The sequence below is a fragment of the Phacochoerus africanus genome, chromosome 1 (assembly GCF_016906955.1).
Source record: "Phacochoerus africanus isolate WHEZ1 chromosome 1, ROS_Pafr_v1, whole genome shotgun sequence".
Taxonomy (NCBI): domain Eukaryota; kingdom Metazoa; phylum Chordata; class Mammalia; order Artiodactyla; family Suidae; genus Phacochoerus; species Phacochoerus africanus.
The window spans coordinates 285,273,297-285,296,860 of NC_062544.1; the positions used below are offsets into that span (position 1 = coordinate 285,273,297).

Genomic DNA, 23,564 nt, shown 5'->3' on the forward strand with positions numbered 1-23,564 from the left:
TTATTTAAAACCATGGCTTTTTAAGAAAAGCATACAGAATATCATCTTCCCTTGCAACTGAGAATACTTATGACTTGGGTTCATCCCCAAATTAGCAGCCAAGCAGAAGGACAGAGGAGAGAAAACACAGCGTTGAAGGGGCAGCAACCCCGACGACAGCCCCAGAAATTCAGAGTCTTTACACACCAACGAAACAAGAGTTCAGTGAACTTTTTTTTTCCTTTTTATGGCCACACCTGCAGCATATGGAAGTTCCCAGGCTAGGGGTCGAATTGGAGTTGCAGCTGCCAGCCTACCCCACAGGCACTGCAACACCCGATCCGAGCCGCATCTGCAACCTATGCTGCAGCTTGTGGCAACACCAGATCCTCAACCCACTGAGCGAGGCCAGGTGTGGAAGTCTCATCCTCATGGGCACTATGTGGGGTTCTTAACCCAGTGAGCCACAACAGCCACTCTAGTGAACTGCTGCTTTATGTGCAAGATGCAGAGTTACCTGACGATTTAGGCATCTAGAAATTTCACTCATAAGCCTGTAATTATTACATATGCCTCTCTTTATAATTGTTTTCTATATAATTATTAATATTATATATAAAGTACATAAATATACCAATTATAAAAGTTAGCTATTATGTCTGTCCATTATAACTATTCTAATAGTGTCTATTATCCAAAAATAATGGTAACACTCATCTTTTAATTTATACGAATAACAAAGAATCTCTCTCTCTTTATTTTTATTTTTTGGCCATGCTCATGGCATGCAAAAGTTCCTGGGCCAGGGATCAAACCAATGCCACAGCAGCAACAAAGCCAAAGAACGGACCCTTAACCCACGGAGCCACCAGGGAACTCCAACAAAGGGTCTTTTAAAGTTGACTTTTTCGAAAGCTGAAAAAAAGGCCAGCTCCAGCCCCTAAGTGTTTTCCAGGCTGCAGGAGACTTCTGAGGTCTAGTATCGGATCCTGAAACAGAACCACTCTCCTCATCTCAGGTGCCACCTATCCGAAATCTAACAGCGGACGACACCCTTGAAAAACACTGAATCTCCTGTATTTGATAGATGGAAACTCTGAATTCACATGTACACAGATACACGAATGTATGGACATAGAGGTGTGTGTATACACGCACGCCTGTATATACATACCCCTGTAACACGCATGCTTTCTTATTTCCGACAGAGACAATGTGACATGGAAGGTGACAGTGAAACTTACAAAGTGAGCAGTAATACAGGAGAACGGGGTCCCCTCGGTGATGGCTCCGCACTCCCACTACAGGCTCATGAGAGCTGCTTCCCTAGGACCCGCACCATCTCCCCAGCGGTACCTGCAGATGAAGCGGGGAGAGCCACACGCCGTACACTGGGCGCCCCGCGTCCCCAGCCGAGGCTGGCCCCGCACTGACCAGGAACTGGATGGAATCGCCCACCACGTGACAAAACACCACCTGCAGGAGGGACCAGATAACAACAGCACTTTATTTTTTTTCTTTTTAGGGCCCCCACCCGCAGCACATGGAGGTTCGATTCAGAGCTACAGCTGCCAGCCTACACCACAGCTCACCGCAACGCCACATCCGTAACCCACGGAGCGAGGCCAGGGATCGAACCCGCATTCCTCATGGATACTACTCAGGTTTTTAACCCTCTGAGCCACAGTGAGAACTCCAGATGACAAGAGAACTTTCGAGGAGAGCTCACGTCTTATCCCTCTTCAGTTCACTGCACAAAGTAATCCAGGCTCTACACATCAGCAAGAACAAGAATTCAGGGTTTCAAACGAGGGTAAATATTCAGATTCACATCTCTTCTATTTGGCAGTAGTTCGAAAACTAGAAAGAATATTTCAAGTCTCTTCATCCTGATGGGTTTCTCAGGAGCTAAACTCTGTCTTGTCCAAATCCAGCCATGATCTTTTCACACATAAGGATTCTTTTCTTTAAACACTGCCCGGTTCTATTTCTCCACACAGCTGACTTCACATTCCCCAGATGTTTCCACATTCACACGAGTGAAAACCACCAGCCATCCTCTCTCACTGAAAATAGGGCTCAACAAGAACATTAGCTATGGGTGTTAACATGTAACAAATAAAAGACTCACCCAGAACACAATAAACTGTTTCTATCTAAATAACTGTTAGCCCAGTGTGGTTTCCAAAGATGTGGGGATAATTCAAAGACCACATGAAATAGTAAAACAGTCACAACATGATACAGGCTGAACAAAAACAGGATTATAAAAGGAGCTCATTTAAAGACCTACGATTCAAATTGCATCAGGAATATACCAGACTATACTCCTGACATAAATCACAAAGCCTTTTCCAGGGACAACGATGACAGCTCTTACTGCACAGAGAAGCAGCGAGTCTCTGCCACCGAATCCCTCTGCAGGGGCAGACCTTCGAGAATGAGGGGTCGGCCACCCTCCTGGCAGAACGCCAAGCAAGCCCAGTGTGAAATGACCACAGCGCCAGGTGCCAGGTGTACCGGGCTGGGAGGAGGGGGACAGGGAGGGCGGAGGGGGTCCGGCAGGTGGCGGGGAGTCACCAGGAGGCTGGGAGTGAGGCAGAGTGAGCCCCCCAGGGGATGGTGTTACTTGGGAAAGGAAGGAAGAATTCTTTAATTCTCTGGTGGATTGAGAATCTAAAATACCAAGTCGAAGATTTTCCAAATAGTTCCTTTGTCGGGGTAACTGCTATTTCACAAAGTTCAGGCTGAAAACATCCTCCTTCCCACTTCTGATCGCTGGCTAACCCCCCTCCCTCCTCCACCGCCGCCGGTACTTTTCCATTCCAGACACATCTGCCCCTCAACAAAAACCGGACCTGTACTGCATTAGGGCAACACGGGGCCTGTCTGTAGCATCTGCCATAAAACACCTTGATGGGACAGGGTTAGAAAAAGAAACTCGGAGTTCCCATTGTGGTGCAGCAGAAACGAATCCGACTAGGAACCATCAGGTTGTGGGTTCGATCCCTGGCCTCGCTCAGTGGGTTGAGGATCAGACATTGCTGTGAGCTGTGGTGTGGGTCGCAGACCTGGCTCGGGTCTGGCGTTGCTGTGGCTGTGGTGTAGGCCAGCAGCTACAGCTCCAATTAGACCCGTAACCTTGGAACCTCCATATGCCACGGGTGCAGCCCTAAAAAGACAAACAAAAAAAAAAAAAAGAAAAGAAAGAAAGAAAGAAAAAGAAACTCTTAGGGAGTTCCCTGGTGGTCTAGTGGTTAGGATTTGGCATGTGCATCACTGTGGCCCAGGTTTGATTCTTGGTCTGAGAACTGAGATTCCCACATCAAGCCACTGTACACTGCCACCCCCTCCTCCCCCCCCAAAAAGAAGAAAACACTGCCTCTTCCAAATATGCAGAAAAACTGCACAACCCTTACTTTCATCCGTTCTTGCAAGGTTGCTGTCGGAGGACGGATTTATGTGGATTCGTTACATATCTTCATGTTTTTGCATCTCCAGGGTCCATCAAAGGTTGGAACAAAAAAATGTTTGTACAAGAAATGTCGTCTCTTCATTTTAAAAATAAATGCTCTATAAACAATCCTTTCTGGAGGAACGCGTTTTGATGCCAGACAAGTGACATGGAGAAAGTTCAATCCTTTGTCTCAATAGCTCAGGCCATTTTATGGTGTAAACTGAAAAACCAGACAGTGACGGGCTGACTTCTGTTATTTCTTTGGCACCGTCTATACGTAGCTAATTAGAATGTGACAAAGAACACTGAGTGTCATTAGTGTCTTGACTCAAGAAAGAGTTGGTGGAGTTCCCTGGCAGCCTAGCAGTTAAAGGACCTGGTGTTGCCACAGGTGTGGCTCGGGTTCAGTCCCTGGCCTGGGAACTTCCGCACATGCCGTGGGTACAGCGAAGAAAGAAGAAAAGAAGAAGAGGAGGAGGAGGAAGAGGAGGAGGAAGAAGAGTTTGGTTTCCGTCTTGCATCCAGTTCTACAAAAGGCTACCCCACGGCTCTATTCCTTGGCACAGAGATAGCCCAAAAACCTGGTTAAAAGCAAAGAAACAGTCAAAGGTTTTTAAAGACTTTAAAACTCCTAGAACGCAAGCCTCCAAAGGTCACAATTACCATCACATCAAGTCAGGAAAGCAAATGCAATCACTAAAAATGGGACATTAAAAGGGCTGGAAGTCTTTTTTTTTTTTTTTTTTTGTCTTTTTAGGGCCGCACCTGCAGCATATGGAGGTCCCCAGGCTACGGGTGTAATTGGAGCTATAGCTTCTGGCCTACACCACAGCCACAGCAACGCAGGATCCGAGCCGAGTCTGCAACCTATGCTGTAGCTCACGGTTACGCGGGATCTTTAACCCATTGAGCCAAGCCAGGGATCGAACCCGCATCCTCACGGATACTAGTCAGGCTCTGAACCTGCTGAGCCACAATTGGAACTCCTTTACATCCTTTCATAGAGACCTCCCTGCAGGGTCTCCCCCAGTCCTACTGCTTCCTGACCCTCTAAACACCACCTGTCATATAGTCCAACCACACCTTGGCCTCTCTTCAGTATCCAGCTGGAAAAACTCTTCCAGCAACAATCTGGTCCTGCCTTGGTGTTCCAGTTTGACCAAACAAAATGCCACCACCATCCCCTCGTGTCCAGCTGCAGGGACAGACCAGGGCCAGAGCCTCCTCCAGGGCCAGCCTCTGGCCCCCCGAGAGTACGAGGGGCCCATTTGCCAAATGGACGAGGCCAAAATGCAAAGGAGGTTTTAAAAGTAATTAATCTGCTTTGAGTGCATTAAGGTGTTATCTGCCATTGGGATTAAATTCTCTCAACCCAGGCAAGTTGTGGCAGGGCTGTCAGTGTCCCCAAGGGTCCCCTTTCAGAACAGGGTCACCTGACGCAAGGTTAGGGAGACCCTTCCGGCTAGTGCCAGGGTGGCCTTCTTCCTAAACGTGGATGAACAGGTGGAACCCTGATCTTGACCTTCCAGTCTCCCAGCTCAAATGCAAGCTTGTTTACAAGCCTCCCTCCTGAAGACGCCAAGTTGATGCCATCCTCAGGGCACCCCAACCCCACAGAGCTGTTTCAACAGGGCAGTGAAATCCTTACCGCCTGGGCCTCCCTCCGAGGCGGTCTGGCATCGATACTGGAGGTTCTAAGGTAAATGGCAACTAGATCTGGTTTCGGTGGGGGGACCGAGGCCTCTTCTCCCAGAAGGGAAGCTGTGTGGGCCCCTCTACAAAGTCAAGGTCTGGGAGCAGGGAAGGGAGCTGCCTTGAAAACAGCCAGCCACGAACCTGCCTGTGTTACTCCGGAGACCTTTTCCCCTAAAGCAAGTCTAGAAGTCCTGGGTGACACACCCCACCCCAAACATCAAGAAACAAGACTCTATTCAGAGTCTTCCTGTCTGCAAAGGAGGCCTTTTCCTGGGGAAGGGGCTCCACACGGGGAGGGGCCCAGAGGCGCAGGAGCACCTGGCTGGCAGGTGAAGGTCTCCCCCAAGGATCGGGGGCGGGGGGGCGGGGGGGGGAGGCAGCTGAGGGGAGCATCACTAGGGGGTGCAGATGCGCACATTTTTGCTGTGACCTGAGCAGAAGGAAGAGAGTGGGCAGCCGCCTGGGTTTCTGTTCTCTCCCAGCTTCCTGGACTTACACACAGTTGCACACCTATGCGAATGGGTCTTATCTTCCAACTGTGTTCCTTTGTTTAGACAGAGTGGGGCAGGGAAGAATTCCAGGCCCAAGTACTCTCCCAAAGTCCTGCTCTCCCTTTGCCGATAAGACAGTCCTCTGACTTCTTCAAATCTCACTGCACTTTCCACCTTCCTTTTTTTTTTTTCCCCCTTCTTTTTTTTTTAATTGCCACACTCATGGTATATGGAAGTTTCTGGGTCAGGGACTGAACGGGAGCTGCAGCTGCAACCTACAGCTGGAGCAATGCTGGATCCTTTAACCCACTGTGCCAGGCCGGGGATGGAAATTGAACCCACACCTCTGCAGAAACCCGAGCTGCCACAGTCTGATTCTTTTTCTTTCACTCATTCTTTCTTTTCTGGCCACCGCACAGCATACAGAGTTCCTGGCCAGGGATCAGATCCGACCTCAGCTGTGACCTAAGCTGCAGCTGCAGAAACACCAGATCCTTAATGCACTGTGCCGGACCCAGAATTAAACCTGCATCCCAGGGCCCCCAAAATGCCACCGGAAACCCTGCAGTTGGATTCTTACTCCCTGAACCGTGGCAGGAACTCCTCCACTTTCCTTTTCAATTAAGCTTCGCTTCCGACTACCTCAGCTCCTCCTCTGAGAACCCTCTAGAGAGCTGGAAATAATTTAATCCCTTCTGTGGCCAAAAGAACTGGGGACATGGCTGACAAAGTGGACCTAAGAGTTTGATGTCGATGAATATTTTTCACTTTTTTTTTTTTTTTGCTTTTTAGGGATGCACCTGTGGCACATGGAGGTTCCCAGGCTACGGGTCTACTCAGAGCCACAGTTGCAACCTCTGCTGCAGCCTTGGCAATGCTGCATCCATAACCCACTGTGTCAGGCCAGATAGCAAAGCTGCATCCCAGTGCTCCCAAGATGCTGCCAGCCCTGTGTGCCTCAGTGGGATCTCTGGCACAGGATTTTTAAGCTAAGGAATGCCACATTAAACCATGTTATATAGGAGTTCCCACTGTGGTGCAGTGGAAACAAATCCAAAGAGTATTCATGGGGTTGCAGGTTCAATCCCTGGCCTCGATTATTGGGTTAAGGATCCAGTGTTGCTGTGGCTGTGATGTAGGTCACAGATTCGGCTCAGATCTGATCCCTGGCCTGGGAACTCCATATGCCTCGGGATGGCCAAACACAAAAAAAAAGAAGAAAGAAAAAAATCCTGTGCGATACAGTACATCTCTCTTTTTTTTTTTAAAGTGTTCACTTGAAATTTATTAGCACTGTTACTGTTGAGAAGTGGTTAGCCAGGGTTGAGGGAAGGTGTGTTCTGGAAGAAGCAGCTGCAGTGTGTGGGGACAGTAGGTCTCTTTTACCTAAACAACCATACGGAAAAGAATCTTCAAAGGAACGGATATATGTCTATGTATAAATGATTTACTACGCCGTACCTTCTAAAACCAATACAACTTTCTAAGTCAACTCTACTGCAATAAAATTTATTAAAAAAAAAAATCCATGGGTGTTCTCATCATGGCGCAGTGGAAACGGATCCAACTAAGAACCATGAGGTTGCGGGTTCGATCCCTGGCCTCGCTCAGTGGGTTAAGGATCCGGCGTCACAGACATGGGTCAGATCCCGAGTTGCTGTGGCTGTGCTGTAGGCCGGCAGCTGTAGCTCAGATTCGACCCCTAGCCTGGGAACCTCCATATGCTGTGGGTGTGGCCCTAAAAAGAAAAAAACAAAAAATAAAAAAACAAAAAACATGTGCTGTTCTCTCCCTTGAACGCCAGGCATTAAAAGGCCTACACAAGACACTTCTTTTAAGATGACAGGTAGGAGGGAACTGAGTCTTTTCCAGGCCTCTGTTAGTGCCCGGGTCTGGGCCAGGTCACTCAGTCACAACTACACCTACTGCCACTGCCCTGGGTCCCAGCACACAAACAAAGCCCCAGGGAGCCCAGGGCCTTCTCAAGGCTGAGTGCCTGAGAGCTGACTCAGCCCCAAATTCCGTTTGCTGTCGTTTAAAGGGTGGCCTGCCCCCATCCCCACCCCCTCCTCCAGGAGGTGGTGCTTAAAGGGCGGAGCCTCCAGGGAGGAATCTCACACCTGCCCTTGGAAAGACACCCCCACCCCCAACCCAACCCCCTTCAAACAATTTCGCAATCTACAGTGTTTTAGCATAAATACCAGGCTAATGCTGCAGTACCTGGAATTAAAATAAGGTCAACCAGGAGTTCCCGTCATGGCTCAGTGGTTATTGAATCCGACTGGGAACCACGAGGGTGCAGGTTCGATCCCTGGCCTTGCTCAGTGGGTTAAGGATCAGGTGTTTGCCATGAGCTGTGGTGTAGGTCACAGACGCAGCATTGCTGTGGCTGTGGTATATAGGCAGGCAGCTATAGCTCTGATTCGACCCCTAGCCTGGAAACCTCCATATGCCAAAGGTGTGGCCCTGGAAAAAGACAAAAAAAAAAAAAAAGTCAACCAAACTCCTATTTGCAACCACAGGAAGAAATCGAGACGACATTGCATCTCACTGCCCGTTCAAACCAAAGAGCGAGGAGACCCACCTCAGATCTCAGAGTGTATTTTTGTATATAAATATGTTACAGATACACTTAGATAGGAAAAAACAAACAAACAAACAAACAAACAAACAAACAAAAACCCGTGTGGGGCGTGCCCACTGTGGCTCAGCAGTTATGCACCTGACTAGCATCCAAGAGGATGCGGGTTTGATCCCCGGCCTCACGCAGTGGGTTAAGGATCCAGCATTGCCAAGAGCGGTGGCTCGGATCCCAAGTTGCTGTGGCTGTGGTGTAGGCCTGCAGCTGCAGCTCTGATTCAGTCCCTAGCCTGAGAACTTCCCCTGTGCTGCACGTGAGGTCCCAAAAAGAAAAAAAAAAAAAGAAAAAAAAAGAAAAAAAAAAAAAAAACCCATGTGCTCACAATACACAATTCATAGCCAGTGAGGCTGTGGGGTTCCCCACACACCACTCGGAATAAGCTTCTGGGGGAAATTCCGATCCTGTGCCCAGGTCTGTTGGTTGCCATGGTTTCACACAAACAAAGGTGGGTTGGTGCCTCTCAGTTCCCTCTGCCCAGCCGCACGGTCTCTGTAGTGGGGGGGCCGGGGGGAGCTTAAGTAAAAGGATAAACACAGGAAGAAAGAGAGGAACAGCCCTGTTTGTGGTCAGAGCTCAGTGCTCGGATGCAAGGCTGACCCGGGTTCGCTTCCGGCCTCTGCTTGTAGTAGTTCTCGAACCGTTTGCCCTCGGTGTCCTCCTCTGTACAGTGGGCACGATGCTCCCTTGGGCCGAGGAGGGCTGGGGGCACGAGTGAGAACAGACATGGCCCTTATAGGCCGAGGGCACCAGGATCTGTGGCAGGGGCCCTGCAGGTGGGCAGGCTGGGCTCTCACTCCCCCGCTAGCCCTGCTGGGGAGGGATTCAGCCTTCGCAGGTACAAAGCCCGGGTTCAGAGAGAGAAAGTCATTCCCAAGGTAAGCTCAGACCCAACCTGGCTTCAAAGCCTTTCTCAAGTCTGGGTGGATTATTATGTTTATTTATCTATCTATCTATGTATTTATTTTTCCTTTTTTTTTTTTTAGAGCCACACCTATGGCATATGGAAGTTCCCAGGCTAGAGGTTGAATCGGAGCTGCAGCTACTGGCTACACCACAGCCACCGCAACTTGGGATCCTACGTATCTGTGACCTATGCCTCAGCTCATGGCAACACTGGATCATTAACCCACCGAGTGAGGCAGGGATAGAACCCCCATCCTCATGGATACATGTCAGATTCTTAACTTGCTGAGCCACAACAGGAACTTCTATTATGGTTAAAACTTGAGCCTAAAGTCAGTCATTGTACCATTCGAGGTTTCTATTTATTTACAAATGACACTGAAAATAAGGATAATTAAAACTTTTCACGGAGGGGACCACACACCAAGAAGGCCAACATCACTGCCGTCCCCCAGCACCAGGCATGACCTTGATCTCCCTGGAAAGCTTCCCACATAGGCATCCTGTCCATGGGGACCCACCACAAAATGTGTGGTCTCTCGGTGGAGTGCCTCTCGCAGCACAACCCTCCAAACCCTGATTCACACTGGGAGAACATCCACGCTGCCCTTGGGCCCCTCATACCTCCACAGAACTTCTGAGCCCACAGACATGCCAGGGAAGGGCTATTGCTGCACCCTGAGGTGGAAGCACTGCTCTCAGGCCTCTCTCAGAATTTAGAAACAAAGTTTCCATCTTCTGGGTCCAACATTCTGGAGCAAACTGCTCCCAGGATGTGAGGAAAGAGGATGTAGGCAGACACCAGTTGCCCTTGCATAAGAGCGTAATTACAGTCTGGGAGGAAGAAATGCACTGGGGCATGTTGAGACTGGAGGGAGGGCGGAGACGGCCCCCGGAGCAGGCCTAAGGGTGACATCCTCCCCGCAAGAATGCCTCGCTATATGACCAAGCCATCAAGCCATCGCTGGGTCCTGCCACCCAGCCAAGCTGAGCGTGTGTCTGCAGAAGAACCTGGAGTGCTTCAGCTGCCACCTGAAAAGCTGCGAGATGCCTAGGCTCCCTGCAGGGAGGAGCTCCCTTAGGAAAAGGCTGTGGCCCCTGCTTGGCCTGTGTCTTTGTCCTCTGTTCCTGAACACAGCTCCTAAAACCCTGGAATCTCTGGAGTGATTAGAATGTCCTTTGTGTGCACGTGTCAGAACTGCATTCCTTTATGAAGCCAAATAACACTCCACAATGTGGACATGCCACATCCGACTTATCCATTCATCAGTTGATGGACCAGATTCTTTTTTTTTTTTTTTTTTTTTTCAGCCTCACCTGCAGCACATGGAAGTTCCTAGGCCAAGGACTGAATCTGAGCTGTAGCTGTGGCAAGACCGGATTTAACCCACTGTGCCAGACCAGGGATTGAACCCGAGCCTCCTCAGAGACCTGAGCTGCTGTAGTTGAATTCATAACCCATGGTGCCACAGTGGGAACACCTAGCTCTTTTTTTTTCTTTGATATAAGGTGTCTGCCTTTTCAATAGTTCTAAGACAGACGAGATTCTCCCAACCCCAGGTTTAAATTGGTTTCCACACCCAGCTCACCTTCTCCTGGGCCGACCTGGCCACGCTGGAGACTTCCTGCACCGCCAGCTCCAGGGGCTGCTGCAGCGGGTCTGCCTGGAAGCTGAGGTTCAGTGGCCCCTGGAACAAACAGGAAAGGACAGTGAGGGGATGGGTGCACAGGGGCAGGGGGCTACTTTCTAAAGGAAACAACACCCTTTGCTACCATGCGCTGCAGGTGCACAAATACAGAACACAACTTCTGTCGGTTCAACCTGTGCTTCTACAGAGCAGCGATGGGCAAATGGGCATAAGAAATGCATGAAGGAAACCAGAGATGCTGTAGTGAAGGTGGCAAAGGATGTTTTGAGGGAAGAAGCCCAGCTCCAGGGGTGGGGACAGGGGCTCTGTGCTGTGCATGGGTCTGCAGGTCCAGCACAGTATCTGGCCAAGCCCAGCAGGTTCAAGGGCTGCGCCCTCCCCTTCTGGGAAAGCTCTCTCTGGTTTCAGGGTCCCCTCTCCCTGCTCCACGTGGGAGCTCCCCTCCCCCTGTCCCACTGCAGCTGGGGGGAGGGACCCCCCCCCCCATCCAGGGCCAGCTGCTTCCCCCTGGAACTGGGACTCCTTGGCTGGAGATGAGCCAGCCAATGGCTTTCCCCAGGATCAGATTCCAGAGCCACTGTTTCTCGGATCTTCGAACCTGCCCCTCAGGGTCTCCTGGCTCAACTCTGCCTTCAGCTCCAGGCATCCTCTCCTACCATTCCAGAAAAGGGTGGTTGGTGACCCTATGTCCATTTTGGTTCTTGCAATTGAACTCTCCAAGTGAAAGGTGTGACCACAAGGCAACAAGATTGATGACTCACAAGAGAAGAAATCTGGGGAGTTTCCATTGTGACTCAGCGGGTTATGAACCCGACTTGTATCCCTGAGGATGTGGGTTTGATGCCTGGCCTCCCTGAGTGAGTGAAGGATCCAGTGCTGCCATGAGCTGTGGTGTAGGTCGCAGATGCGGCTCGGATCTGGCATTACTGTGGCTGTGGCGTAGGCCGGGGGCTCCACCGCCAATTTGACCCCTAGCCTAGGAATTTCCATATGCCTTGGGCACAGATCTCAAAAAAAAAAAAAATAAAAAATAAAAAAAGAACACATCAGGACTTGGGGAGCCAACCAAGTCTTGGCCTTTAAAAGTAAGTTCTCTGAGAGGCTGAGCACTTGCGCCAATAACACGAGTCCAAAACAAAACTCTTCTTCATCTCTTCTCTTTTTTCTATTCTTTTTGGTCTTTTTTCTTTCTAGGGCTGCACCCGCAGCATGTGGAGATTCTCAGGCTAGGGATCAATTGGGTGCAGCTGCCAGCCTGCACCACAGCCACAGCAACTCGGGATCGGCGCCGTGTCTGGGACCTAGACCACAGCTCATGGCAACGCCAGATCCTTAACCCCCTGAGCGAAGCCAGAGATCGAACCCGCATCCTTACAGATATGAGTTGGGTTTGTTAACCTCTGAGCCATGATGGGAGCACCTTCCTGATCTTTTCCTGACATGCTCCAGGAAGTCCAGCACAGTCCAGTGAGTTCTGATCAAGGGGTTAAAAAAGAAATTCGGCCCCACAACTTCCCACCGTATCTCATCTACTTCCAAGACTCAGCTGCGACGAGCCAGCTCCACCTACAAAGGCATGATCGGGGTGGGGATAAAAATGCTGCAAAACGGCACCAAAGCCCTTCTGGCAAGTGCAGTGCAGATGGGTCAGAGTGAAGTCATCGCGGGGCTGTTTCTTAGGAATTGCTGGGGATCAAGAATCAATGCACAAAGCCCATTGGCAGTGACAGGCTTCTAACCCCACCCTGTCTTAGCAACATCTATCTCACCCCCTAAACATCAGAGGAGAATTAAATCTCCCTCTCAAGGGTGATGAAGCCATGGTTTGGGCGGCTCTGCTGGCCTTCTCTGTAGCCAGAATAGGTTGATTTTTTATTTTTTTATTTTTTTAGGTTTTCTTGAAGTACAGCTGATTGGCAAGGTTGTGGTCATTTCTGCTGTACAGCAAAGTGACTCAGTTACACATGGACACACATCCATTCTCTTTCAGATTCTTTTCCCACATAGATGGTCACAGACTATTGGGGAGAGGTCTCTGTGCTGGACAGCAGGTCCCCACTGACCATCGTTCCACAGACAATAATGTGCCCCTGCCCAGCCCAAACCTGGGCTGGAGCTTGTTTGGTGGGGACCTGCTAGCCAGTGGCTTGGGGATGACATCACTGAGCCACGGGGGCTGAAAGAAATGCCCCCAGCACAGAGCCCAGTGCCACGCAGGGAACCGCCCATCCCAGGAGTCATTGCAGTTGCTGGGACTGCGTGTGAAAGCAGCCACATTCGGCATCAGCCTGGAGACAGGACGTCACCTCCAGCAGCCCAGAGGCTGCCACCTGCCCCGCCCATCTGAAGATGCAGGCGGTGCCCTCTTATCTATGATGCCTTCTGCGTGAAAACTCTGAAAATATTCTGCTAGTAAAGTGAATGTCAAGGGGCAGCCTCACAAAGGGAACCCAGGAGTAAGTGAAAATAAGGACCCCAAGGTTCCCTTCCTTCTTTTTTTTTTTTTTTATGTTTTGCTTTTTTCATTTTTTAAAAGTTTTATTGAAGCAGAGTTGATGTACACGGCTGTGAAAACTCCTGCTGTAGCACAAAGTGACTCTGTGAGCCATGTCCACACATCCGTTCTCTTTCAGATTCTTTTCCACGCGGATGATTCCAGAACACTGGGTAGAGCTCCCTGTGCTTGGCAGCAGGTCCCCATTGGCCAGTCATTCCTTATAGCTCCATGTGCTTAGGCTCCCTTCCTCTTTCTGGCTGCCGAATCCTTGAGTTGCAGGCAGCTGAGCATGTGTACAGCATAACTGCAAACTCGGACCCTGTCCAAGGGCAGGCCTCTGCCCCGCTGGACTAAAGCAAGACCTCACATCCTCAGGGGAAAGCAAGTGGCAGGAACTGGCAGGAATATACACCGAGAGAGTAAAACAGCAGTGGAAGCAGTGCGTGACCAAGGTGGCACCCCGAATTACTGGCTAAAGATGGATTAAAAAAAAAAAAGGTTGGATGTGGGATGAACCCCAGATAGAACACAAACCTATATGCACCACAAAACACAGAACCAACCAAAGGCCAGGAAACAGATCTATCCCAGACACTGTGGAAAACAGGATCCTGGCTGCTCGAAAATGCTAACAGTGAATCAGCAAATGTGTTTCCCACATGGGTGCCACTTAGCAATTCAGAAAGTACTTTATGTGGGGAGTTCCTGTGTGGCAAAGTGGAAATGAATCCAACTAGTATCCATGAGGATGCAGGTACGATCCCTGGCCTTGTTCAGTGGGTTGGGGATCCTGCATGGCTGTGGCTGTGGTGTAGGCGGGCAGCTGTAGCTCCAATTCGACCCCTAGCCTGGGAACTTCCATATGCCACAGGTACAGCCCTAAAAAGAAGAAGAAGAAGGAGAAGAAGAAGGAGGAGGAGGAGGAGGAGGAGGAGAAGGAGAAGAAGGAGAAGAAGAAGGAGGAGAAGAAGGAGGGGAAGAGGAAGAAGAGGAAGAAGAGGAAGAAGAGGAAGAAGAGGAAGAAGGAGAAGGAGAAGGAGAAGGAGAAGGAGAAGGAGAAGGAGAAGGAGAAGGAGAAGGAGAAGGAGAAGGAGAAGGAGAAGGAGAAGGAGAAGGAGAAGGAGAAGGAGAAGAAGAAGAAGAAGAAGAAGAAGAAGAAGAAGAAGAAGAAGAAGAAGAAGAAGAAGAAGAAGAAAAGGCACTTTATGCTTTATGTGTGTACTAGAATTGACCAGATAAATATGTTACAGGTAATCAGTCCCAGATGCTTCACTCGTGGAAGAGGAAGTTAAAGATAAGGAAAGGGGAAGATGAAAATGACAATGAACTCTGTGCCACTGACCTGGAACCCAGGGTGTCAGCACAGTCGTGGGTTTGAATATATAGACAGACAGACGCGTGTAGACAGATGGTCTGCATCCACCCGTGTCCATCCTAGGTCTGCCCACTAAGAGATCTGGAAGCAATGAGGTCCCAGCAGTGCTGAGCACTCCTGATGCCCAGATCTTGGCTTCTAAACACATCTCCAGTAAAAGGAATCAGGGCTGCCTGAAGAAGTGGCTGAATCCAGGGCCAGGGGAGAGGAAGATAAAAGACATGTCTAGAGCAAACATCTTGTGGAAACAGAAAGTAAGGAAGTGCTTTAAAAAAAAGGAAAAAAAAAACTATATATAAACACATATGTGTGTATATATACTACATGTAAATATACACGGAATAACACCAGGGGCTACTTCTACTGAAAGAGCTTCTAATGGCCAAAACAAGAAAGGTTTAAGCAACAAAATAAATAGCCAGAGGACTGGATTATAACCCATAAAATAAAATAAATATCCATGAGTCCACATGGACATAAACAATCAAGTAAATATACAGATGGAGGAGAAGGGGTGGCTCTTTCTTGCAGTAGAATTCCAATGAATAAATGTAGAAGGAGAGAGGGAAACAGAATCATTATTAGGCAAACTCCACCGAAGTCAACGGTTGCGGACTAGATACAGATGTTCGATGCCAAAACCAGTGAGCAAAAGCATGAGGAGTAACCGGACTTGGACAATCTCAATGTATCTCCCCAAGTTACTTGTTAGCTACGGGGAAGAGTATGAGAGGAGACTTAAGATGAAAAGAGAGAAACTGGCAGAAATGACCTCAACCAAGGGATCCAGGCCACTGTCCCCAGCGGTAAGCCACACTGACATCACAAACCCTGAGATGCAGGACACTGAAAGGGGCATATCGCTTCTGTGGTTTGCATAACTGCAGTGCAATTGTGTGAAAACACCCAACTGAGGGATATTGGGCAAAACAACAATCAATACTCTTGAGAGCTGTCAAGGTCATGAAAAACAAGAAAGACTGGGAAACTGTTACAGACTGTAGGAGACAACTGCGAGGGGACAAGTCAACCTGCATAGGACCTCAACGGGATCCTGGGATGATAAAAGGATTAAAACGATACTGGTGCGGAGTTCCCTTTGCAGCTCAGCAGTAATGAACCCAAATAGTATCCATGAGGATGTGGGTTCGATACCTGGCCTCCCTCAGTGGGTTAAGGATCCAGTGTTGCCGTGAGCTGTGATGTAGGTCACTGATGCGGGTTGGATCTGGCATTGCTATGGCTATGGCCAGCAGGTGCAGCTCCAAATTGACCCCTAGTCTGGGAACTTCCATATACCACAGGCAGGGCCCTAAAAAGCAAAAAAAAAAAAAAAAAAATTCTGGTGGTAAGCTGGTGAAATTCAAGTAGAGGCATTCAAGTAGGGGCTCCAGTTTTAGTTAAAAATTTCCTTAATGTCTTGTACTGTTACAATGTTAATATCATTGTACTATGAAATATAGTAACATTGTGTCAGTGTTAATATCCTATCCTATACTATTACAATGTTAATATCACTGTGCTATAATTACAGTAACATTGTACCAATGTTAATATCCTATACAGTTCAATGTTAATATCATTGTACTGTGAATTATAGTAACATTGTGTCAGTGTTAATATCCTGTTCTGTTCTATGTTAATGTCATCATACTATGAATTATAGTAACACTGTATCAATGTTAATACCCTGTCCTATACTGTTACAATGTTAATATTGCTACTATAATTATATTAACATTGTATCAATGTTAATATCCTATCCTGTTCAATGTTAAAATCATTGTACTATGAATTACAGTAACATTGCACCAGTGTTAATTTTTGGTTCTGATCATTGTGCTATCCTTAGGAAAGCCTGGGTGAGGAGAAAACGGACACAGAATTGTTTTTTTTTTTTTTTGCAACTCTTCTTTAAATCTAAAAGCAGTAAAAAAAATAATTTTTTTTTTAAAGGAAGGCATTATAAGAAAGCAGCCCACCTTTACTGACTCTGTTGGTGAAAGGTCTCATATAGATCTCATCTCATCCTCATCTCATCCAGAGTGGATACTGTTTTCCACATTGAACCCAAAGCTTTCACAGATGAAGCATAGAGAGGTCAGGGCTTGCCCAAGGTCACACAGAGCCCCAGAGCTGTCTTCCAGCCTAAGCAGTGAACACACAGCCCTTCCAAGCGGCTCAAGACGTCGCCTCCCTCCTCAGCAACCCACGAGGGGCCGACGGGCGTGGAAGGGAGCTTTGGCTGCATTTTAGTTGATATTAACATTACACCCACTCTTCCTTCCCCTCAATTCCGGGCTCGCTGAGAGAATGGCTGCGTGCAAAGAACAACCTGAACTGGCATCTACGCCTGGTTTCTATTGACAATTTGCAAAGTCATCAGTGAGCCTCCTTTAACGTTGATTCTTTAGAAGTGAAAAACAAAGCACATTAAACAGCTTGTCTGGCCCAGGCTTGGCCCGATCCCAAGCAGGGAAAGCCTGTGTCCACACAGGGTGAGGCACACCACCAGTTTCCCTCCTCCAGTGACAAGTTTCTAACAGAGCCTGTTATTGAGGCTCCGACCACTGCCTGGCCTGAGCCAGCTGTCCTCTGGGCACCAGGTGGGCTGTGCCTGAGCAGACAGGGCTCTGGCCTCCCTGACAATCCCAGGGGCTGATGAGGGCACCAGTGACCACATGGTACTTCTGGGCTGGGGCTGGGGCAGCATCTTCTGCAGAAGGGGAAGTTCAAGAACCTTGGAACTGAGCCCTGAGATACTGACAGAGGTTAAATAAGGAAGAGGCTTAAATAAGTGTTGGAATGCCCAGTGGGAAGGCCCCACGCAGGAAAGAACACTGAATGTCTGAGCAACGGAGAGAAGCCCGTTTGGGGGTCAGGGTGGAGGGCGCAGGGAGGGGCAGGTCCATGGCCTTGACCCAAGGGTGCCGCCCCATGCCTGCCTGCTGATTTCTTACACTGTGACCGCCATCAGTGGTCTAGGAGCTTGAATTTTTGTAAGTACCACATGCCGGAAGCTCATGACAGAGTAAGAAAACTTCCAGGTCTTGTCACTTTATTTACTTTTCAAATTGGCGAATGCATATACAAGTAAGAGCTATTAATAACATGTTCTAAGTTCACACGGCATCTTTTTTTTTTTTTTTCTTTTCCCCCCACGAAGACCACAAACTGTCCTATAGTCTTGGTTACTTGCATTTGGAACATTCCTCCAAAAAAATCCTGGGACAAAGGACCAAAGAAACAAACAGCTTCAGTGACCCTCCCCCTCCCACCCAGGGCCTGGGCCTGCTGGAGAGGCCCATTCCCAGACAAGCCCAGACAGAATATGGCCCTTGCTTCTGGACCACACATGGCCTGGCCATGGCATCCTTGGGAGGGAGGTGCTGTCCAGCCCACAGGCAGGGGTCATGAGGCCACGAGAGCTGATAATGACCTGCAGTGGAAATAGCAGCCCTGGAGCTGCCAGCTGGGTGACAAGGGCATGGACCACTGCTGAGGTGGCTGTCACCCCAAAACCACTTTGTAAAGGTTGATTACATGCAGGAGAACCAAAGGGAAAACCTCAGCTATTGCCTTTGGATGATAAGGTATCAGTTCCCAGCGTGGTGACTGATACTCATTCCTAGTCAAGAGATTGAGCCAGTTCTGGGATCTTCCTGTTCTCCGGAACCAAACTGGAATCAGATCAGCTGGAACAGGGTGTTTGCAAGGCCAGAGTGGAGAGGCAGTGGGGGAGGGGATGCTGATGGTTGACTGGTGGTTGGATAACAGACACTGTGTGTGTCCAGCAGCTTCTCAGTAGTGAGGAGCTGGCTTGGGGAACTCGTGAGCCATACAGCAAGCTCCCTGCATCCCCACCAACCTATTAAGGCTGAAGTGGGAGGTGGGGCAGGCCTGTGTATTTTCTCAAGGCTCACCAGGCAATCTGCCAGTGTTCCCCAAACACCTGGCACCTGCCCGACCAGCTGGAAGACCAGCCATGGTTTCCTCCCCTGGCTCCCCAGCTCACCATACTGTCTAATCATTCAGTGTGAGGGTCAGGTCGAAATCCTATGAGCCCCTGGGACACAGGGAACCTGCACGGCGGCCACAGTCACTGGTCATCCAGGGTCAAAGGAGATCCACGAGTTACTGACCTATCCTCAGACCCCGGGAGCCAGGGGCCCCATTGTTAGGGATGATCCTTGAAGCAATCCTACCCTTTTAGCCTTTCCTGCTGGACCTCACCCAAAAGGAACATTTGGGTCTCAAAGTCAAAAGGTGATCCAATTTGGACCCCACAGGGGACCGTGACGTCAGATGCGGATGGCCCATGAAGACCCCTGGCCAGGGTCTGGGTTGGCTCAGCAGGTTTCTTGGTCTGCCCTTCTGGAGAAGGGAGAGGCTCTGCCAGGAAGGTCTAGGGTTCCTTTCAGCCTGAAAATACAAGCTGGGGTAAAACAGAACAGGAGGAGAGACGCTCACTGAAGATGCTGGGGATGGCTGAGTTACTGCTTTGTGTCCCCAGCTGCCCCAGTGATAGCCAGAGGAGGGGTCTCCTTTCTCCAGGCAGAGAGATAGGCCAGGTGGGGGCAGGAGGGGGCCACTAAGCTGGGGCTCTCTGGGCCAAGTTCGGGCTTGGAGTGTCAACCCTAATCGGGGATTAGCAGGGATCCAGCTGGAGGGAGGGCAGAGGGAGGCTCCCACGGGGCGGGCTCCCGGGTCAGGACACCCACTAATGCAACACTAGAGCCTGCGCACCCACGCTGCCATCCATGCCGCAATGGTGACAGCCCAGGGCGGGGAGAGGAGGGAGGGGGGTGCCAAGGCAGTAGGAGGAGTTACCCAGAGCCTAGCAGCCTGCAGAACCCTCATGTGAATTCAAATCAAGCCCCACTTCCAGGCACCAGGGAGGGCAGAGCAACACATGCCACCCTACCCTCAACACACACACACACACACACACACACACACACACCCCTGCCACCACAACCACACCCAATCTACTGTCAGAGAGGACTCAGGGCTGCTTTGAGCTTAAATCCGGTCCATCATTACCCCTTCCAGGCAGGGGTTCTGGAAAAGCTGGTGTCTGAGCCTCTGCAGGATACAGAGGAGAGCAGAGGGCACGGAAGATCCAAACAAGCCCGACCTCGCTCCCCGCCCTCCCTCCTCCCACACACAGATTCAAGTGTGTGGGGCAAAAGGTTTCCTCTGAAACCTTCAGGTGTTTTCCCGTGTTCTCAGCGTTACCCAACTGGCTGCAGACAGATTCTGGAGCAGGGATCTCCTCTGTTCTCGCCGGCGTGCCAGGCACACGGGCAATGTGCGAGCAATCACAGGTTCTAAGCCAGTCAGGAAATGTCAGGGAACAAAGCATGACTGTCCCAAACTCCCAGGAAGGCGGGCCATGCCTCTGGCGGACTCGGGGGTCCCAGGGCGAGACCACCAGGACCCTCCAGATCACTCACCAACAGGCCTGTGTGTTACAGCCCCCGGAAGGGTGAGAAGCAGCCTCAGTGGCCCACACCACGTCCCCTGCCTCATCCAGCTGGGACAGGCTCTTCGTCAGCTCCTAACTCCACCCTGCAGTGTACCCGGCCCCAGGACTGCGGCCGGGGACGCTGGGTCAGCCAGGGGTCAATGCCAGCAGCTTCGTGGGGAAACAAATCTGTGTTTGCTCACGTAGCTGAAGCCACACTGCTCTCATGCCTACGAGATGATGGGTGGCTCCTGTGAAGAGCTAGCTGTCCAGTGCTGGTGGCTGGGGCACCAATCCCAGGCACCATGGCAGCCAGCAGACAAATGACCTTGAAGGATTTTTTTTTTTTGTCTTTTTGTCTTTTCTAGGGCCGCACTCAGGGCACAGGGAGGTTAGGGGCTAATCGGAGCTGCAGCTGCCGGCCTACACCACAACCACAGCAACTCAGGATCCGAGCCTCATCCGCGACCTACACCACAGCTCACGGCAATGCCAGATCCTTAACCCACTGAGCGAAACCAGGGGTAGAACCTGCAACCTCATGGTTCCTAGTTGGATTCATTTCCTCTGCACCACAATGGGAACTCCGAAGGCTCTTGTTCATCTAAAAGGTACGGTTATTTTTCCCAGAGTCCAGAACACAGTCTTCAGTTGGGCTGAGGCTCATTCACGCTCAAAACACTTTTGCTTCTTAAATCCACGGCTATGTGGGCCATGGCCGTGGCACCAAGGCTGAGCGCCCAGCGTGGGACATTGCGAAGGCAGATGGCCCAGACACAGAGCACTCGCTATGTCCAAAGCAAAAGGCCACAGGCTTCTCCATGGAGCTCTCAAGCAGGGGCAGACCATATGCACCTGGGGGCAGGGAGGACCAGCAAAGGCTGGGAGGTACTGCCCCAAACCCATCAGGTCCAAAGTCCTCCTATGCAAAGCTTGGAAATAGCAGGTGCCAGGAGCTTGCCGTTAAAGCAAGATGTCTTGAAAGTAAAAATAAGGCACCAAGTGATTAACCAGACAAGGAACAACCACAGGAGCCTGAGGCGGCAGAGTCCTGTCATCAGCGCCTGAGGTTCGAGGTAGGAGGTAGCTGGGCTCACATCCTCGCTCTCCCACCCACAGGCTGGGTGACCTTGGGCAGGTTACCTAACTTTTCCAGGCCTCAGTTGCCCCCACGGCAAAATGTTTGACATTGCCTTTGTCCCAGGAGTTGGGACGATTCAGAGACGATATGCGTACCTAAAGGCCCCAGTGCGTGTGTGGCAAGTGGCTGGCCCGCGAGTCACTAATTTTAAACTCGTAGGAATGCAGACCTTTTGGAAATACATTCTGGGTGAAATTCAGCTCCATAGACGGAAGTGGATTAGGTTCACAGTTATTCGCATATCTGATGCAAAAGCAGTTAAGTGCCCAACTGAATACTGGACTCCACCTGGGGCTTCAGGAAGGGCAGGTATGAGCTACGAGGGGACGAAGTCCGCCTGACGAGTCTCTCCAACAGCCAGTCTATCCCTCGGGCGAATTTTAGGGCTCCCCACACCTCCTATTTGGGGGATAAAATCGGATCCTGTTGTCTTGATTCCTCGTCACGCGGCTTCAACTCTGCAAGGTCTTTCTCCTAACTTTCAAGGATGCCCTGCTGCTTGAATCAATCAAGAGCTTGTGGTGAGGCTTCAGGGAAGACGAGCTTGCCCTGAGCCGGCACCCCGAGATCACCGCACCCTACCCCACCGCACGACGGGCCCTCACAGAAACTCACCCCTTTCCGTTTGGCCTCATCGTTCAGGGCGGTCACCCAGGCGGCCTGCCACTGGCTCCTCCAGCTGTTCAGCGTCAGGATCCAGGCGAGCAGCGCATCCGACTCGGGGCGCTGGCCCTCGCCAGGCTCCGCCGCCCGCCTCGGAGAGCGGGGTCGCGCGCTGGCCAGCGCCCATTGCGCCAGGTACAGGCCCACCGTGCCCAGCGCCACGACGAAGAGCCCCACCAAGACCAGCCACTGGACCTCTCCGAGCCACGAGCCCAGGCTGGACATGGTGATGGCGCATACCCGGCGCGCCTCGCCCCAACTTCCCGGGCAGCCCCCGGCCGGGCGCAGAGCCCGCGGGCGGCGAGCTCAGGACATCAGCTCACGGCCGGCCGGGGAGGGGGCGCGGCGAGCCGGAGCCGGGCGGCTGGCGGAGCGGCCCCGGGCGCCGGGAAGCCGGGCGGGGTGAGCGGGAGGAAAAGCCCGGCCGGCGCACGGCAGCCGCGGCCCGGGACTGCGTCTCCAACCCCGCACACCTGGCAAATGGGGACGCGGCGGCTCGCGTTCCCGACTCGGGCGTCTGGGCAGTTCCCGGGGCCGCGGCCAGGCGCGCTTCCTCCTGCGCGCGCCGCCCCGGGCGTCCCGCCGGCGGCCCCACAGCGGCCAGAGGAGGCTCCGGCCGCGGGGCGGGGGAGGGGGCGTGGCCTGCGGGGCGGGGGCGGGGCCCGGGCCGCGGTGGGAGCCGGGGCGGGGCCTTGGGCGGGGCCTGGGCCTCCCCGGCGCCCGGGTCGGCCCCGCGCTTCCCCGACCGCGGCCCGCCCCGCCCGTCCCCTTAAAGGCCCAGCGGCCCGCTCCCCTGGCGGCCCCGCCCCCGTCGCGGCCTCGGCCCGGGCCTGCCACGTGCGCGCGTCTGCTGGGTGTGGCGGCGCGGCGGCGGGGGCGGGCGCCGCGCTCTGCATCCTCCTGAGCTGGCAGGTTCCCGGCTTGGCGACGCGGAAGCGCGGGACTTTCCTATTCGCCAGCCCGACCCCGGGGTTACAGCGGGGCAGGCTGGCTGGGCTTCCGTGAGCGCGTGTGCACGCGTATGTGTGCATGTGTGTGTGCGCGTGTACGTGTGGAAGGGTGACTTCTGGGATCGCCGTGTGCTCATCAGCAAGACAGTGTCTGGTTTCTGCTCCTAACATACTTGGAAAGTCCCTAGAAACCCACCCCTCGCACTTGAAAAAAGAGCTGCTAAGATCACCCCATGGAGGGGCTCCGCAAAATACGCATTAAGAAGTTTGTGTGTGTGCACGTGTGTGGCACGTTCCCTGTGCCCCTCTCCTTGAAGAGTCAGCCCCATCATTAGGAAATGCCTGGAACATTAGCCCGAGATTTCTAAGGCCTAATGAAAAGCCTAAATCATAAGCTAGTGGTTTGCTTGTACTTCTGCAGCTGTGTGAAGGGGACTTGACCTTGAGTTGCGCTGGCTAAGCTGGGCACTTGGCCTTCCCTTACCTAGCCAGAGTCTGCCCATCAGTGGGGATTCTGGCCCTGCCCTTGCAGCAGAGGGTCCTCAGTCATTCCTCCCCAGCTCCTCCTTGGCCCCTGCCCAGCACTAGGTAAAGAGAAGCTTTTGAACCGGCTCAGAGGAGAGATTGCTGAGAAGACAGACCAGTTTGGCAGATGG

The 23,564-nt window shown here is 51.5% G+C and overlaps 1 protein-coding gene across 2 annotated transcripts in view; it reads right to left on the reverse strand.

The window, feature by feature from the left end:
* Nucleotides 1–22,546, reverse strand: part of C2CD2 (C2 calcium dependent domain containing 2) — a 65,043-nt gene extending 42,497 nt beyond the window's left edge. For both annotated transcript variants that reach the window (XM_047797068.1, XM_047797077.1), the window contains exons 1-3: nt 21,911–22,546; nt 10,756–10,854; nt 1,336–1,455 (exon numbers count right to left, since the gene is read on the reverse strand). In XM_047797068.1, coding sequence (XP_047653024.1) covers nt 1,336–1,455; nt 10,756–10,854; nt 21,911–22,183 — 492 coding nt within the window. In that variant the 5' untranslated portion in view covers nt 22,184–22,546. The remainder of the gene's footprint in view (nt 1–1,335; nt 1,456–10,755; nt 10,855–21,910) is intronic.
* Nucleotides 22,547–23,564: the final 1,018 nt, after the last annotated feature.